The 20,008-nt window shown below is 36.8% G+C and overlaps 1 protein-coding gene across 8 annotated transcripts in view; it reads right to left on the reverse strand.

Annotated features, from left to right (window-relative positions):
* The window catches only part of NRG1 (neuregulin 1), a 1,014,701-nt gene that overhangs the window by 134,417 nt on the left and 860,276 nt on the right, over positions 1-20,008 (reverse strand). For 6 of the 8 annotated variants that reach the window (XM_029226634.1, XM_029226633.1, XM_029226641.1 and 3 more), the window contains exons 4-5: positions 13,007-13,057; positions 10,652-10,702 (exon numbers count right to left, since the gene is read on the reverse strand). The exons of the other annotated variants lie outside the window; for them this stretch is intronic. In XM_029226634.1, the coding sequence (XP_029082467.1) occupies positions 10,652-10,702; positions 13,007-13,057 (102 nt within the window). The remainder of the gene's footprint in view (positions 1-10,651; positions 10,703-13,006; positions 13,058-20,008) is intronic. 8 annotated transcript variants of the gene reach the window in all.

Genomic DNA, 20,008 nt, shown 5'->3' on the forward strand with positions numbered 1-20,008 from the left:
AAGGTCACAGCCAACATTCTAGAAACTTGAAGAAAAAAGAAAAAAAAAAAACAAGCAGAAAATTTTACCATAATACTAGCTTTTGTGTGTATATATGTAGTGGATGTGATGTTTCATTTCTATTTTTGCACTAAGCTTAACAGTTTTAAATCTCAGTTCCCTTTACCCGCAATGTAAAAACATTTTTAAAGGTTCAAATAAACCGCCTATGTGTGCTTGAGTCACCTATTTGCTTCCTAAAGCTTATCTTGCTTTCACACAGCTTCATTTGCACATACAAGGTAATTCTCCTGCCCCCGTGATCTGTTCATTCTAAAACACACCCAGAACTCTTTGTATGGTTTATTTTTTCACAGATAACTTGAGGAAAGTCTAAACAAAGATGTATTTCTGCTCTGGAGCATTAGAGACATGAAATTAAGAAGCTTCTACAAGGAAGGAAGAGGAAAAAATCCATCTGGGTCAACTAAAGGGAAATGTACAAACTTTGTAAAATATCTGTTATGGCCACTTAATTTTTTCTCAGACATATTCCCTTCATATCACATTTTATCATAAAGATACCCTGGTCTGGGGCCTCCCTGGTGGCGCAGTGGTTGAGAGTCCGCCTGCCGATGCAGGGGACACGGGTTCGTGCCCCGGTACGGAAGATCCCACATGCCGCGGAGCGGCTGGGCCCGTGAGCCATGGCCGCTGAGCCTGCACGTCCAGAACCTGTGCTTCGCAACGGGAGAGGCCACAACACTGAGAGGCCCGCGTACCGCAAAAAAAAAAAAAAAAAGAGATACCCTGTCTGACAAGGTGGGCTGCTCCTAGCACATTTTATTACAGGGGGGACATGTTAGATTTTACAGCATTTAAAAAAAAATTTGCAGCAACTTCCTTCTTATAGTTCTGTAGACTGAGAATTATAAATAATCACGATCTGTTCTCATAGTTATCTTATTATGAATGGCATGTATTTCTATAGGTTGATGAAACAGATCTCTGAGTTAAAATGCAGGATAACAATTGTATAGAACATTATAAAATAACATTTAATATCTTATCTCCTGCAGATTTTTCTCTTAACATATCTTCATTCCTATATGGGGAATTTGTAGTTAAAAACTTGATCAAATGACGCAGAAGCTTCTTGTCAATTAGTCACTGTTCTCAAGCAATAAATTTTAAGAAAATTGAGAGAGGAATCATTTTAAAGGATAATTTTGCTTTCCAAAATTTAATAATTTTAATTGATTAATTTACTTTACTATTTTAATTTACTATATTTATCACTCAATTATAATATAACTAGACATACATTTTCAAGTTTACCACTTCTCCCACCTTTGGGCCAATTAAATGGCCTTTAGAAAATAAAAATTAAAAAACAGATTTTACCTAACAAAAATAAAATTCTTCAAGAAGTTGCAACCTTTCCATATAAATTTCCAGGTCACCTAATAAAAAATATCTCCTCGGATATATAAACATATCTTGTAAGTCCATCCATGTATCATGGAAAAGTTTCTGATAATCAACAGTAATTCAATTTATCACACTGTGGTAACACTCCTCTAAAATATCCAGTTAAGTTTCTAAATTCTTTAAAAATTCCCCAAACTACTTTCAAAACCCTACATAGTATCATCTAATTTCTGATGTCTCTTAATCTTAGTCTTCTACTTTTAATGGTAAATTATAGATTCTCATCATTTTTTAAAATGGGATAAATGTCACGATTCTGATTTCTTGGTAAAGCGACCAAGCTTTAACTATAAGGCAGAAACAACAATTGGCTACTTTAAAGAAAAGACAACAGTAAAACCAATCATTACCCAAATAATGTTTTATTTTAAATCACATACCACAGAATGGATAAACATACTCTACCTTAAGCAATATTATTTTAAAAATAACTTGATTTAAAAATCTGACCCCCAAATTCTACTTTATGTTATGATTATGTGTCGTCACACACAAAGAGCATAATTAACCACAATTAACCTTTTTAACTTTACTGCAAACTCCTTCAGTCCAAGGACTATCCTCTTTTCACCTCCCCCAACCACCTCCCCCTCCAAGAAATACACATCACAATTCCTAGCATTATGCTGGAACACAGTAGGACCTGGGTTATTAACTATTTGTTTGTTTTAATTAAAGAGAGGTAAGTCCTCAGTGATCTAAGAATCAAATAGCAGAAACAGGGCCACCAAATTTTCATCCTAAATTTACCACTCACTTGCTGTTTGACGTTAGTTGACACTTGGCCTATCCCTATGTGTATTTGACTATTCTTACAATTGAAATGGAGAGATTAATAGCCCAAAATTCCATTTAAAAATTAAAAGAAAGACTGATAAAATATTTTATCGTTGCAAATAAAAGTTCCTGCAAAAAAAAAAAAAAAAAAAGTTCCTGCAATAACAAAGCCAGTCTGTCTCTCCCTCCTTCTTTCTTTCTCTCTCTCTTTCTCCCTCTTTTCTTGCTTGATATTCACTGAAGAAGAGGCTCTGGAATACCTGAGCAAAAAACACCATGATAGCTCATATGTGATGAACTAACCCAATGTAAACACCCAGTCTCCTAAATAAGAGATAGTCAGGACCTTGAATGAAGATGAGCACAGCTTTAGGCTACAAAATCATTGGTTTTTAAGATTTTGTTGACCTCTGATAGATGGAGAGATAAAATGGAAAGTGCCATTCCAGCATTTCTTTGATGATTAGTTGACCTATGTCTAGAGGAGTTAATAATAAGAACAGGACAGAGAATAGTGAGAGATGCTCACGGATGAACTACTGGAGACATTATTTCCTCTAGGTTTTAGTGGTGACATCTATGAGGTTGATACAGCCTCAATCAGTGTAAGTTCACACTTTTCACAAGACCTGCTGAGTTTTCTATGCAATATTAAATGGAACAGACTAAGCATGCTTCTTTTCCTTTTCTTACTGGAAAAAAAAAAAAAAACACCAAAAACCCTAATCAACATTCAACTGCTTTGATGAAAGAAACTAGTAATTTTTCAAAATCTACTTAATCATGGATTAAAAAAAAAAGTCTGGATCAAGTACTTTTTTAAAAAATAAATTTACTTTATTTATTTATTTTTGGCTGCATTAGGTCTTTGTTGCTGTGCACGGGCTTTCTCTAGTTGCGGTGAGCAGGGGCTAGTCTTCATTGCGGTGCACGGGCTTCTCACTGTGGTGGCTTCTCTTGTTGCGGAGCACAGGCTCTAGGCACGCGGGCTTCAGTAGTTGTGGCACACGGGCTCAGTAGTTGTGTCTCGCGGGCTCTGGAGCACAGGCTCAGTAGTTGTGGTGCATGGGCTTAGTTGCTCCAAGGCATGTGGGATCTTCCCAGACCGGGGCTCGAACCCGTGTCCCGTGCATTGGCAGGCGGATTCTTAACCACTGTGCCACCAGGGAGGCCCTGAATCAAGTACTTTTTGACTTTTAACTCCAAAGTCAGAACATTTTACCAATTTGAAAGTGCTTCCCATGCATTCTAATTGGAAAACTGTAACCCATTTTTCTACTCTTTTCTACTTTCTTCAGAAGAGCCTAAAAAGTTCCTGGATTAAAAGAGGGCATTCCTAAGAATGACGATAGTGAGCTCAGGTACTAACAAAGAGTCTTTTAAAAATGATATTTTGATTGTCTTCAGTTTTCTAACTCATTATTTTCTTTACAATGGTAAATTTGCTTGAATTTTGTCTGCCCAGTTAAATACTTTTCAATAACATCTATTTTTAACTTTCCATTAAAATTCTCTGTGAGCCCTGTTTCCTGATTCTTTTTTTTTTTTTTGCGGTACGCGGGCCTCTCCCGTTGCGGGGCACAGGCTCCGGACGCGCAGGCTCAGCGGCCATGGCTCACGGGCCCAGCCGCTCCGCGGCATGTGGGATCCTCCCAGACCGGGGCGCGAACCCGCGCTCCCCGCATCGGCAGGAGGACTCTCAACCACTCTGCCACCAGGGAAGCCCAAACCTTTGCATTTTGTTGCTATTAACTAAGGGTTCTCCTGTCCATTTCATTACACCTTGTAGACTGTGGAGAGTATTTCACTTAAAAGCTGACTGCCCTTTTTTTTTTTTTTTTTGTAAGAAGCCCTCTTCTTTCTTTCTTTCTTTTTTTTAAGAAGCTCAAGCTGCACGGATGAACCTAGAAATTGTCATACTGAGTGAAGTAAGTCAGGAAGAGAAAGACAAACATCATATGATATTGCTTATATGTGGAATCTAAAAAACCGGTACAAATGAACTCATCTACAAAACGGAAATAGAGTTACAGATGTAGAAAATAAACTTATGGTTACCAAGGGGTAAGCGGGGGGAGGGATAAATTGGAAGATTGGGATTGACATATACACACTACTATATATAAAATAGATAACAAATAAGGACCTACTATATAGCACTCAATACTACTCAATACTCTGTAATGGCCTGTATGGGAAAAAAATCTAAAAAAGAGTGGATATATATATAACAGATTCACTTTGCTGTACACCTGAAACTAACATGACATTGTAAATCAACTATACCCCAATAAAAATTTTAAACCACTTAAAAAAAAAAAAAAAAAAGGAAGCTCAAGGTAGTTGCATGGATCCTGTAAGACTTTGTAATTTAAAAAAATACGATTGAAATCAGAAGATTCAGGCTTAAACTTCCGTTCTACCACCTATGTATGTTGTTTTTGAATTTGGACATGTCAGAAATTTCTGAGTCTCACATCCCTCACCTGACAAATGGGATGAAATCTAGGTCACAGAATTACTGTGTGAATAAATGACTCAATCTATGAAAATATACCCTGTAAAATATACAGTAGGCTACAAATATCAGTTATTTATATATACATAGCACACACACATATTTGTCTGGGTCAAGAGAATAATTTTGGAAAAGGTTAATTTCAACTGGATACAAAAGGTTAAGGATGATTTAGTTATAAGCTTGATCAAAGGTTTTCTCTTATCAAGTAGTGGAATGCAATGATAGACACTGAATGCCTTTAGAAAGGCAGAACTGAAGAATTACATTACAGTTGCAGGGAGTACTCTAAAGGAAAATGTAAGACACATTCACATACAAAATGAATGAACTAAGCATGAAGGTGATATGAATGACTGTGACATACAAGCCCCTACTCTTGCTTCAAGTCAGCGTATTGTCCTAAAAATCTGTAACTAACTCTCTAGGCAATCAGAAAGTGGAAGTAAGACCAGTTGGGCAATCTCCACTTAAAATTTTTCTTTTATCGCTATAGGATGCATGGCAATTTGTTTGTCATTCTCCACAAGAGACAGAGCCACCACACCCTTGAAAAGACCGTGTTTATAGAAACCAGGAAACACAATTTGCATTCAATTAGAAGTAGCTGTCTAACGGTGACAGGACAGAGTTCATATTTTGCCACCAATAAAGATCTGAAATAGGAATGCCATTTTTCCAGCTGAAAGTCATTTAGGAAAGGTCTGGGCAGTACTGTCTACATTTAGAGTAGGTCAGTCAGTTACAGCTGAGAATGGAAGTAAGAACAGTAACTCTGAACTTCACCAGTGGATCAGCAGACCTGGTCCAATCTAATCAATACATAGCACAGCACTATTCCCAAGGGAACATGCTGTATCTGATTATAACAAATGTCTCTGCAGACAAAAGACATTTTTTTCCTTCAGCTAGCTCTTTTAGTTGCCAAATTAAAGATTCAATTGTTCATTTCAATCAGAAATTTCAAAGAGGACTTCTTGGATAAGTTCCTTTCAAATGCAGTCTTAGCTGAGACTATATAATATTTTGGAAAAGACAGTGATTTCTTGGCATACAACTTTCAGCACCACCATTTAGACTGAAAATCATCAACTCCTTTCCTCCTCCAACAATAAGGATATTTTCTTATGTTGTTCAAATAAAATGGTAGGACTCCCTTGATTTCCATTTTCTTCAAAGACACACACATTTTTCAGTTACTGGCTCTCTTCTGTCTATAGAGGAGACCATCTAAAGCAAGGCTGTGCTAAATGATTCACATTCATTTTCTCATATTAGGCTTCTCAATATAGTTTGAGATAAACAAGGTTATACAGACAGAAACTGAGTCTTAAGGACATTAAATAAATTGCCTAAGAACACACAGTAATTAACAGCACTAGTATTTAGACTTAAGGACATGAGTCCATCTGACGTCTGTGTTCTTTTCATTCCCCCTCACCACCTGTCACGCTTTGATGGGTAACATAAAGATTATATGGGCTCAGCTGGTTCAAAGCAATGCATTGACCTTAATCTGCCACACATACACCCAATCCACTTTGTCTCAGAGACTACTTTTCCACCCATTCACAGAATCTCATTCCTTTTCATATTAAAGGCTTTTTTTGTTTTGAGGCAACAAAACCTCATGCATTACGGCAGGCTAGCGTACTGCCTGGGTTTGAATCCTGCTTGTGGGACTTTAGACAAAATACATCAGTTTCATCATTTGAAAAATGGAAGACGGTTTTATGGGAACCATGACTCAGCATCCATGGAAATCACCTTGTGCAGTGCCTGGCACAAAGTGAGCCTTCAATAAAGATTTGCTATTACTACTGTTATTATTTGAAACATATATTTCAATTATTTAAGACTGCTTTCCAGAAACTTCTCTGTATTTTCTTTCCTATTACTATTCATTAGACTTCCCATTTTTGTTTCTCTCATTTTTATATTAAATTGGAATGGATGGGGCTTAATTCAGTAAAGTGGTTGGTAAAACAACTGTATTTTTTACAGCATTTGACAAAATTGTCTGCAAAATGGGGTCACCAGCAGCTGGCAATTCAGACAGAAATCATTATGGTTTGTTCTAAACAATCCATTTACTTTTTTGCTGATGCTGTGTAAAGCAGGAACAAGACAGTCCTACTAACTGTTTTATAAATTTCAAGTTCTTTTCTACAACCTGTCACGTGTAATAGGACACTCATTTAGCAAATTATTTATATGTTTTAAGTCACAGACGCCTCATTTACAAAAGAGTAAAATAAAATAAAGGAAAATAATGCTAATCTTTACCAGGTTATTATAAGAAACTTTAAAAAAATTTATAAATTAACAACCCTAAAAAGAGTGAAAGTATAATGCAAATTCCCAAATTCAAAAAGGAAGTAGTTAAAATTTGCCTTACAAAAGGAAGGATTAGTAACTTTGCTATTTCACCCATATTTATAAAATGCTAGGAAAAATAAATAGAAACAGGGCAAAAATGATACAGCGTTTGTAGATGAAACATAAATCTCTTAAAATCTCCAGTCAAGAATGATTTCTGAATCGTTACAGTGATTTTAAAAATATTATTAAAAAAATTTTAGATTAGAAAAATATTTTTCAAAATTTCTGACTAGCATTTCATGACATGGGAAAAACACTTATGGTTCATTAAATAGATAGAAGGCGGAGAAGTAAAAAGCCAGAAGGAAGAATACCGATTCGAAGAAAATATACTAAAATACTAGCAATAGTATTTTGGATAGGTAGGTAGGCAATTTTAATTTTCTTCTTTTCGTTTTTTTTTCTACTCCAATATGAGTTACAGAGGAGAAAAGGAGAACTTGAAGGGCTGCAGTGATCAGGGAAGGATACCACAGAAGACACCTGGCATACCAGACAGGGTTCTGAGCAGGGCCACGAACATGAACTACCACTGATAAACCCTCCCAAGATTTACCCAGAGGTGAGATGTTCTCAGAACCAGCACTGACAGTTAAGGGGACGTTTCCCTATGAAGGCGTGCACACTTGTACCAAACGAACTGAAAAGTAATAAGGCTCCCTCACCCTTTTTTAACACCGACGCCCAAAGCACACCAAATCTTTCTAATACACAACAGGTGTGCTGAATCCATACTACTTCAGAAAGAGTTTTCAAAATTCACTTTACAAAAAACACCAATGTCAACAGTTCAAAGAATGGAGGCCACACACACGATTACATTGTAATAGCACAGGTTGCTTTTCACATACGGGGATTTACACGTCTCCTTCCTGGCTGAAACACAGTGAAAAGAAACCTATTCAGGGCTGATTATTTCTGACCCATGTGAACTTATCCAAGGCCTTTGACTCTTTTATATATTTTGAATTTTTAAGTCCAGTGTATTGCGATTGCTGGTTCCTCAAGTTTCAGCTCCAGCCTTTACTAAGCTGTGTTTCCATCACAGCTCTACTCCAGTGCAGAATTCCCCTGAATGCAGCCTTTGGATGAGCTGAGTACCTCATGCTGCTCTCACTGTTCTCACCAAGACTGGACTTAGGATCCTGCCACTATTGGTTTATATTTCCAAAGTACAGAGTATATTTTCACGAGATTAAAAAATGTATTCATACTAACACAACATTGTAGAGCAACTATACTCCAATAAAATTAATTAAAAAAAACTGGCCAAATCATAGAGTCTATTTAAATATCTTATTTCCATGGAAAACAGGGTAAATAAATAAACCAAAGCTTTATAAATGGAAGCAAATATTGTATTGTACCCTATACTATGAGTTGGTGGAGAAAAACATTTTTCAAGTCTCTTGTTAATATGTGAGTGAACTTATCAAAATTGATGACACGCACACTCCATGCATGAAGTATATCACTCTTTCAGGGAAGTGATTAAATTTCATCTCCTGGATCACTGGGAAGGTGAGGGCATGAATCTTTCAGTGGTGTACAAGGGGATGATCACTTATTTCCTGAATTTTTCTTCCTCTTCCAGTTACGATTTGGCACAGGAATTATAGAAGTTGTGTCTCTTTTATTACATGTTTACTTACTTCTGGGACAAAACAAAGCTGTGCTCTTAAGTTATCACAAATAGAATTCAACCGTAGAGAAAAAATAAAAAGTATTCATTAATCAGTTCAGCAGTATTTACTGAGAGCCCACCATGAGTGGGGAGTGATGTATGGTACACTGAAATATTTTAACATAAAGGTACACAAAGCCTTCGTTCTTACTTTTAAATCTTTACCAAATACGAGGAACGAATTCTCCTGAGAGTTAGAGATCAGAGTCAGATTTCAAAATTATTTCTCTCTCAACAGTAGTATTGCAGTGAATAGAAATGTAAACTGAGAGATTCACTTCAGTTCCCTAAGTATTTCTTCCATTCCCAAACTACTCGGATATGTTTAAGGATCGCCTCCATTGCCCCATTAATGATAGCATGAAGGGTTCCAATTACAAGAGTTTCAATAACTTTCTTCAATGAATCATGCAGGGGAGAAATTATTCCCAGACAAAAGGCCAGAAAGAAAACCCTAGTATTTGCTTTTATATAATAAACACTCAAAAATAGAAAACAAAGCTCATCATGATTCCTCAATGCTGGTTAGCTAAAATCTACATAATTATACTAATCTTTTTGTAAGTAGAATTAAATAACAAATATTCAAACTCCCCAGAAGGGATTATCATTTTGGAGTATGTAATGAGTGTCCTTAGGGGAAGCCGATCTACTCCTAGCATTTCATTTCCTGTTGATCTTACTAGATTGTTGCCATCAGTGCAGTCAAACAATGCTTTATCTAGCTAAAGTATAGCCAAAACATCATCCTTCATGCAATAAAAAGTATGTGTACCTTGTTTCGTTACAGCCTGGGTACCACCAACCCAAAGAGAATGGTTTTAGAACCAAACTGGATATTTAAACAGACTGGGAAAACTACTGAAGTTGCCAAAAGTAAATACTTTCTTTTCAAGTATTTTCTACCATGCTGATAACCAAAGGAAATTGTTCATTAAACACACTCTCCAGGCTGGAACAGAATAATTGGGAATATCTATGTATTGAAGAGCTTATCAAACTGAGCATGAGTTTTAAATAAAGAGCTAAAATCAGGGAGAGAAAGACTGGAGTTATAAGTTTTATTTTCAAGGCCTGATAAATTCCCCTGTTGCATATCAAAATTTAATTCTACGCTATTCACAATTTATCAGTATCAAAACTATTTTTACTAGTCCTTGCTAACTTCTTAAGTTCCCCTGACACGGCACAAAGCACCAATCAATCTAAACAGTTGTAGACCTCCATAAACACAAAGCACATTTCACATTAAACACAGGAAAACGAATCTGAGATCTTGCCTAGGGACTTGCTTTCAAACATTTTCATAATTAGTCACTTGCTATAGAATTTGAATTGAGGGCATCTATGTATAGTTTCCTTACTCCATCACAGCAGACTTTATATGAGAACTGAGGTGCTTTGGAATAGAGGCCCCAAACAGCTGAGTATCATGCCTTAGGCAGTTGCTGAAGGCATCAAGACACACTTAAAAAAGAAAAGAAAAGAAACAACCCACAATGTTCTCTATTGCTCACCCAGAACTAGGCCTCAGAGGCTACGTGGCTATTTTCCAATATTTGAAGACATTACATTATCCTAAAACCACTACATATGTGGTATCTTTTAATATCCATATGTATCTCAGGGGGAGGGGATATCTGGTCGACCCCAACCATAGCAGGAGGTCATTTCTATTCCAAACAGCAAATACCATCCTGTTCCCAAACTTGATACCCCATCCCTCAATAAGGGCAGGGGCGAGACATGAACATAATCTTTGGAAGCAGATAATTGTCTTGGGTTAAAAACTAGTGAACAGAATATATAAATATACTTACATGAAGAAGTATTTGCTCCTTCTGTTGATACTGATATTCTAATGGGAGACTCTATAAAACATAAAAGTGGAATGAAGCTTTATTGAGTCATGCCACTTGGATTCTTAAATTAGAAATTTTGCCAGCCTTGGGTATCATCTAGAAAAAGAGGCCTAGAAAATGGTGCAACAGAAAAGCTGAAAGCATCTCAAAGTCAAAGGGAGATATATGCAATATTCAAAGACCACAAAGGAATGTTTCTGTAGGCCAGACCCAAAGACTTTAGAAAGAGATGCAAAAGGGGCTGGTCCATCTGCAAAGATACCCCCAACACACCAAGTGCTGCTCCAATTTCCTAAAACCACTACTCTGAACAGATCCACACTCCAGGTGAGACAGATAATTCCTTCTCTTAGGTTGGTCTTGATTTTAAGAAACATGAAACCAAAGAGAACAATCCCCATTTTCAGAGAGAGAATGAAAGGCAACTTTCATGCTTAGAGGGGGAAAAAAAAAGAAGAAGAATGACAATATTTTCAGGCGAACTGCTCTGCATAAACATCTTGGCCAAATGTGGTGCTGACTAAAGTCCATGCAAGTCCACTAGAGCAATTACTTCAGGATTGAATAAAACGTGCTAAATAAATACATAATACAATCATGGGGGAGGTACAGTAGCATGACTCTCTTAGGTAGCAAGGATAAAGGAAGGAAAGCCAGTACTTAAGTAAGGCAGAGCATAAAACATACCTCATGCAGAAAAAAAGCATGGGACCTAAGGGTTTTTATGAGTAAGAAATAAGAACAACTCAGTATCAAAGAAGGATTCTTCGCAACCAGAAATTCAGCAACCAGAAAGTTATAAAGATTCAAGTCATATCAGAAAGTACTAGTTACAGTCACTCCAAATTCCCAAGGCAAGCACCCCATGAATTTAAAAGCTCAGGTCTGTAACAGCATCTACTGGGGTTGGATAATGAAGTCCTTACATTAAAGAAATGCCAGAGTGAAAGGTGAGGAAATTCAGAAACTCTACAAATTATTTCTTTTTCTCTCCCTTCTCTCTCTTTTTTTCTCTTTCTATTACTCAGAAAAGTAAGATTCTCTTACACTCCAGGATCATTCCACCTTACAACACACATACTTACATCTCAGTAATGACAAATTAATATGCCCTCAATACGGCCAAAGAGGTCTAGGACATAGAGAAAGTTAGCTTTTATGATTTTGTACAATGGCTTTGAAGGGAAGAGGCCAAACTGGGGAAGGTAAGCTAGAAAATGGCTGTGTTAGATCACATGGCCTCCAAGAGCTTCAACAAGGTAGAGGCCATAATGAAAAAAAAAAAAAAAAAAATCAATGAAGCCAAAGCATTAACTATGGGGTAATGAAAAGAATACTGAGCTTGAAGTATCTGCTCTCCCACTTGCTGAGATACATGACTCAACATTTCTACTGCTTCAGCTTTCTGATCTGTAAAATGAAGAAAAATACTGCCTTGTTTCACAAATCTGTGTGATTATCAAATGAGATGTAAAAATCTTTGTAAACTGTGAAGTATCATGCGAAAAACAAGTTATCATCAAACCTCTGAAGTGAGTTCTGAATCTAGGTCTCCAAAAACTTGTTCCCAACTAAATGTTTATTTTTAAATATTCTAAGGTTCTCTTAACTATGGAACTGCAGAGGTTAAGAAAAAGTAAGTAAAAAACTTAAATTCACAGTAGCTGAATTACATTCACAGCTAGTGGAGAAATCACCGAATTAGGGTTATACATGTGTTTAGCAGAATTGGGCTTTAAGTAGCGAATATATGCTCAGACCACAACTGCTATCAGCAAATATTATAGGCAAGTGACAAACAAACAAAAACAAACCAAAAAAAGACCCCAAAACAAACAAAAAAGGCAACAGCATTTTAAAAAGTCAGGCCTATAACTGTGTTTTTGTTCAAGTTTAGTGACCCGCAACCGATCATTAAGAGCCCAAAGGTCAGAGGTCAGACACTGATACATTATCCAGGAATAAACTCTGATGGATGAATGAGGGCAGAGACAGCTAAGAGAAGCACCTAGAAAGATATCAAAACTGAAGTTACAACCCAGACGTCTCCTTTCCTGGTCTAACGTCCCTAAGTTGTATCTCGGTTTCTTTTTCTCATGCCTGCCTCTTGGGTCCAAGTTCAGACACACAGCAAAAACCGGACTCTTTTAAGTAAAATCCGAAAAAGCAGACTGAGCTGGAGAAAAATACTGGAGCAGAAAACAAGAGCAGCTGAAATGTGGATGCAGAAGGGGTTCTGATTAGTAGGAGGAACAGCCAGCTATGATGCCTGTCGCTCTGGTTAGTAAAACTTGACGAGCTTATTTTCCTTACCTGAAGACACATACGCTGTCTCAGTTGAGGCTGGCATGCCAGTGATGATCTCTGCAAAAAAGAAAAGGTGATAGGACATTATGATGTACAGTCAGGAGGCTGGGAGCCAGTTCCACAGCCTTCCTTCAAATAAAAAAAATGTGTGTAAAGGAAGAAAGTACTGCAAGGGGACGATGAAAGCCCAGGCCTCATACATACAGAGAGCGAGAAACGCAAAAAAAAAAAAAAGACTATCGGGATAAGTAGCTCTTCTTTCTTGGGCAAAGAGCATGAGATGGGCTGTGACAGAATAATTAGGAAGAATTCCCTGCCCCCACTGGGGTCAGTGAAGAAGAATACATAGCAAAGGGCTCCTCTTCAGAAAGGAAGATGGAAACGGCAGAACCAAGAAAAATCAAAGCTGGAAGGTCAAAACTGTGGTCAAAATTTTAAAATATTAGATCTTTGGAGAATTACATTTCTGTCCAAACCAAAAGCAAGTCATGTTTCCAGTCGGGATTGATGAAAAACATCAAGTTCTGGTATCAAATGCTACATAAAATTGCCAGTGGTAATCAAGATGGGTGTCTCATCATTTCAGCTACTCGGAGCAGGGCACAGAGCACGTAGGCAGCTCCCAACTCAAGGAAATGCAGAATGAACCTGTACACTTCCGGATGCACTAGCGTCATGGGAATTGTGACGGTACTGTTCAAACTCTGACTTGTTTTCTTACTGCCTTTATGAGGGAATAAAGGATGAATACACTGTCTAATTCTGTATTCACCCAGTCCTTCCGAAAGGGCTTCAGTTCGTTAGAATCTAACGTTCTCAGTGAGGCATAGGTTTACTGGACGTAGAGATGCAATGGTGGATATTATCCAGCTTCCACTGTGTGTATAATTATTGTCAAATGATTTACTATTTATTAACTATTTATTATTACTATTTACTATTTATTAACCATAGGTTTATTGGACGTAGAGATGCAATGGTGGATATTATTCAGCTTCCACTGTGTGTATAATTATTGTCAAATGATTTACTATTTATTCACCAGGACAAAAAGAGAAGTTGAATCTGTTGTGATATATATATATATTACGAAAGTTACTAGATCCTACTAAAATCCTAAGTATGTCATATGTTATCATTTTATGTTGGAATTAATAGTCTGTTAATCAAGGAGTTGGAAATGTTCACGATCAGTATAACCATCTTTAAATATACTTATGACCACTTAGGGCTTCCATGATAGAACTAGTCTAGTAGGTAAGATGAATTAATTTAAGTGGCAATGTTTCTTCAAGCTGAGAGGCTCTAGGGGTAAATGGTTTAGTGGAATTGGGAAAAAAAATGGCATGTGAGATTCAGCAGGATGTTTAAGAATAAGCATCAAGTTAAATATGAGTGTATATAAACATCAGAAATATATCTTTAGTAGGACCAGTTTGTGTTTTTTCTCATGCAATTTAAATATGGATGGCCCTCTCTAATGAGGCATTAGGAAGAAAAACCATTCAAGGTGCAAGATTATTATCAAGCCACCAGTCACCTACATCGGCTCTTACACCCACTAAAAATGGGATACAGTGAAAAGAATCAGCATGTGAGGGTGTATGATGTCCTTGGGACTTTCACAAGCAGCAGGCATTAAAGAAGATATTCTGAGTTGGTGCTATGACGTATCTGTTTCTGAAGTGGCTACAACTAGCTTTCTTCTTATGGGCTGTAGAAAATGATAACGGTTTTTCTTCGGGGAAAAGTTAAACAGATAGCAACATTTCTATCAAAGATTCACAGCATTTGTCTTTCTCTGTGAGTAGCTAGAAGAAGATCCAAGTTTCCAAGCAACTACCCACATTGGGAGAGATGCTTTCTCATTCTGTTCACGGGACTCATCAATGACACAACAGCCAGACTGAAGTAAGAAGCTCAGGGTCATAAGAACTGGGCAAAAATCCCCATCCTGGTATGAGTATCAAGACTCTTTCCACATTTATTTATTTTCTTTTTTATCCGGTACGCGGGCCTATCACTGTTGCGGCCTCTCCCGCTGTGGAGCACAGGCTCCGGACGCGCAGGCTCAGCGGCCATGGCTCACGGGCCCAGCCGTTCCGCCGCATGTGGGATCTTCCCGGACCGGGGCACGAACCCGTGTCCCCTGCATCGGCAGGCGGACTCCCAACCACTGCGCCACCAGGGAAGCCCTCACATTTATTTTTGACAAACCAAGTAGTCCCCTGTGACCTTCCAAAAAATAAACAAAACAAAAACCCCAGAATCAGAGCTATTCTATCTTCAGCATAAAAGATCTCAATGGGAAGAAAGGTTAACCATAACATTTCCTTGTTTCATTGAATGATACATACATAAAAATACCAGAACAGGAGGTTAGTACAAAAATGTATCTACATGTAGACAACTTAAAATAACCTCCCTTTCTAAAATTAGAGTTTATCCTGGAGACCTTATAAATATCTTTAATGGTTATGGTTCAAATAAAAAACTTTTGAATTATCTTGGGGTTAATACAAGCTCAGAACTTGTATACTTCTATACTAAAAGAATTTTGCTGGGCTTCCCTGGTGGCGCAGTGGTTGAGAGTCCACCTGCCGATGCAGGGGACACGGGTTCGTGCCCCGGTCTGGGAAGATCCCACATGCCGTGGAGCGGCTGGGCCCGTGAGCCATGGCCGCTGAGCCTGCGTGTCTGGAGCCTGTGTTCCGCAACGGGAGAGGCCCCAACAGTGAGAGGCCCGCGTACCGCAAAAAAAAAAAAAAAAAAACAAAAGAATTTTGCTAATAAGAAAAGTTAATCTTTTTGATTAAAACCACTCAGCAAACATTTTTATGTGTTTTGGGTAGAATTCATAGATTGAGAAAACAACCTTTTGTTATAAGGGTGATTGAAAATAATTTTGTTACAATTACAGATTTAAAAAAAATTATCGAGTCCTGAAATCTCCTTGATTTTTATTTAAGCAACACATCTTTCCCCTTAGTAATTTGGTATATTAAATTTGTTAATTTATAAAGGACACCCCCTTCATTACCGCAAATTAATAGGGATTTAGAATCATCAAGAATTGAATACAGCTGAGCAATTTATGCTGCGTAGGCAAGGAAACATATGGAACATTAGTATATTTGTAATGTTCGAGTGCTTTTTTAATAAACTGGATTTGTTCTCAAGAAAAAGTGGCAGTGTCTGAAAAATAACACCTTCTGGAAAGGAATTTTTCTAATTATTATGTATGCATGGCTTGTTTGAGATTTCATCATGAGCACAATATACTAAACAACTATTTAGCAAAATACACATAAACAAATACAAGCATACATATATCTGTGTGAATTCAAATATCCAATTGTGTGACTCTTTATTATTCTAAAATCACAGGTCATTATTGTGCCTTCAAAAATTGTGATCAAGTCATTTTTTTAAAGATTTAAGATGGGCATACTTATTAGCACTGGTAAAAATGATTCTGAGCATCTGAATCCTTGCTCATAATCAGAGCTTAGTCTTAAGCAACTGAGAAATTGTGAAATTAACAAATGGTGTAGAGGCAGGATGGATACCATGCATTGAAAAGACAGCTCTTTTCCACTCATATTACTCTTCCTTATTACACTTCATGGGAATCCTACATAATGCAACATACATGGAGACTACTATACAAACTATAAAACATATTTTATGTGCTTCTTAGTATAACTATAGGTTGTTCACCAATATCATGGCATTTCTAACAACACTGTCAATGTGGGTTACCCACATGAGCTAATTTTTGAAAGGGCCAATTGATATATTAATCAAATTTTGTGGAAATATTTTTTTCTGCTCATCTAAAATGAAACAGCTCTTTTATTGCTAGGAGCCCAATTGCTCCTATGGGATCTTGGATCTCACTCAAATGATTTTTCTCCTGATTAAAACAAGAAAACCTAGTAGAAGATATGATTGATTAGTTGTATATTCTCCTGTATTAATCTTTTAAAAGACAGCAGTACTTAATTAATTTGAAAACCAGTTACGTCTATTATTCTCTTCCTTAATCTGCTGCCCCGGAGTTTTTATAGAGCTTCTTAGCTAAGAATTAATGACTAAATTAAGGTTTCCTCTATAAAGACCAAGCCAAATAAGATGCAAATTAAAATCAACATACAGGGTATGATCTGTGTGAACATGGTGTATGTGGCCTTTTAAACTACTATATTTGAATTCATGAAAGGAAGCCACCTGTAATCCATCACGTAATGATGATTGCCTACGAGATCCTGTTTTGTGCGAAAACTCAATTGGACTTTGGTAGACTTACATAATCCCAGAAGTCATTAGCAGACTGCATAGGTTTATATCTGTCTACTGTATGACAAGTTCTTTTTTCCAAATAAGGTAGGGATTAAAAGGCATTGGAAATGACCAAAAACACATATAAGTTTCTAAAATACTTAACAAAACAATTAGCTATATGTACATTCTTTTCTAAATGCTTGAAGATATTGGAAATATGGTCACTGTTTCACTCAAGCATATAATGATTCGAGGGTAAATTCACAGTTTTTTCGTATTATTTCATTTATATCTAGTTGTTAATCTCAGCAGATCTAAACAATGGATTTCATTGCAGGAAGTTTATAAGATTAGATGGAAGACTTTTATGATCCGTGCTAATTTTATTCTAATAGTTCTCCGGCTGTCATAATGGGATTAAAAATAGTGTCAAACAGCAAGCTCATCTCGCTAAATTTTTCTTTTTTTCCTAAGGAGAAAAGAAAACACAGTCTTCCATGCATGTTTCCTTCTAACTCCTGCCATCCCTCCTAGAATCTTGTCCTAAAGTATGAACATCTAAGTGCCAGGAAGGCACCTGTGTGAGAATTTAAGTAAATCACAAGAAATCCTTTGCATAGAATGAAATTAGGATAATTAGCTCACAGCCACATACCAGGATCTTTCATCAAGGCAACCTATATAGAAATTATCAAACTGTAGTTACGTACTTATCGGAGAAATGAGTTAGACCACACAAAATAAACAAAATGACTAATATTCCATAGATAATATAATTAAAACCTCAAGGGGAGTTCTACATAATATAATATTTTGGCAACATGTTCTTATTTTTAAGTCTTTTTTTCCCTAGGACACCCCTCCCCCATACTGGGGGTGGGGGGATTCTTGAGAATTCTACTCTCTCAGCCCAAGTCAATGGTAAATACACATTTAAGAAGAGATGGTTTATCACCCTGATACCAAAACCAGACAAAGATGTCACAAAAAAAGAAGACTACAGGCCAATATCATTAATGAACATAGATGCAAAAATCGTCAACAAAATACTAGCAAACAGAATCCAACAGCACATTACAAGGATCATACAGCATGATCAAGTGGGGTTTATTCCAGGAATGCAAGGATTCTTCAATATACGCAAATCAATCAATGTGATAAACTATAGTAACAAATTGAAGGAGAAAAACCATATGATCATCTCAATAGAGGCAGAAAAAGCTTTTGACAAAATTCAACACCAATTGATGATAAAAACCCTCCAGAGGGAACTTACCTCAACATAATAAAAGCCATATATGACAAACCCACAGCCAACATCGTTCTCAATGGTGAAAAACTGAAACCATTTCCACTAAGATCAGGAACAAGACAAGGTTGCGCACTCTCACCACTCTTATTCAACATAGTTTTGGAAGTTTTAGCCACAGCAATCAGAGAAGAAAAAGAAATAAAAGGAATGCATATTGGAAAAGAAGAAGTAAAACTGTCACTGTTTGCAGATGACATGATAATATACATAGAGAATCCTAAAGATGCTACCAGAAAACTGCTAGAGCTAATCAATGAATTTGGTAAAGTAGCAGGATACTAAATTAATGCACAGAAATCTCTTGCATTCCTATACACTAATAATGAAATATCTGAAAGAGAAATTAAGGAAACACTCCCATTTACCATTGCAACAAAAAGAATAAAATACCTAGGGATAAAACCTACCTAAGGAGACAAAAAACCTGTATGCAGAAAACTAAAAGATACTGATGAAAAAAATTAAAGATGATACAAACAGATGGAGAGATATATCATGTTCTTGGACTGGAAGAATTGATATTGTGAAAATGACTATACTACCCAAAGCAAGCTACAGATTCAGTGCAATCCCTGTCAAACTACCAATGGCATTTTTCACAGAACTAGAACAAAAAATTTCACAATTTGTCTGGAAACACAAAAGACCCCAAATAGCCAAAGCAATCTTGAGAAAGAAAAACAGAGAGCTGGAGGAATCAGGATCCCTGACTTCAAACTATAATACAAAGCTACAGTAATCAAGACAGTCAGCTATATACATATAGCTGACTCACTTTGTTATATAGCAGAAATATAGATCAATGGAACAGGATAGAAAGCCCAGAGATAAACCCATGCACATATGGTCACCTTATCTTTGATAAAGGAGGCAAGAATATACAATGGAGAAAAGACAGCCTCTTCAATAAGGGGTGCTGGGAAAACTGGGCAGCTACATGGAAAAGAATGAAATTAGAATACTCCCTAACACCATACACAAAAATAAACTCAAAATGGATTAAAGACCTAAATGTAAGGCCAGACACTATAAAAATCTTAGAGGAAAATATAGGGAGAACACTCTATGACATAAATCACAGCAAGATCCTTTTTGACCCACCTCCTAGAGGAATGGAAATAAAAACAAAAATAACCAAATGGGACCTAATGAAACTTCAAAGCTTTTGCACAGCAAAGGAAACCATAAACAAGATCAAAAGACAACCCTCAGAATGGGAGAAAGTATTTGCAAACGAAGCAACTGACAAAGGATTAATCTCCAAAATATACAAGCAGCTCATGCAGCTCAATATCACGAAAACAAACAACCCAATCCAAAAATGGGCAGAAGACCTAAATAGACATTTCTCCAAAGAAGATATACAGATTGCCAACAAACACATGAAAGGATGCTCAACATCACTAATCATG

The sequence above is a fragment of the Monodon monoceros genome, unplaced genomic scaffold (assembly GCF_005190385.1).
Source record: "Monodon monoceros isolate NGI ecotype Baffin Bay Population unplaced genomic scaffold, NGI_Narwhal_1 Super_Scaffold_17, whole genome shotgun sequence".
In the NCBI taxonomy this organism is placed as follows: domain Eukaryota; kingdom Metazoa; phylum Chordata; class Mammalia; order Artiodactyla; family Monodontidae; genus Monodon; species Monodon monoceros.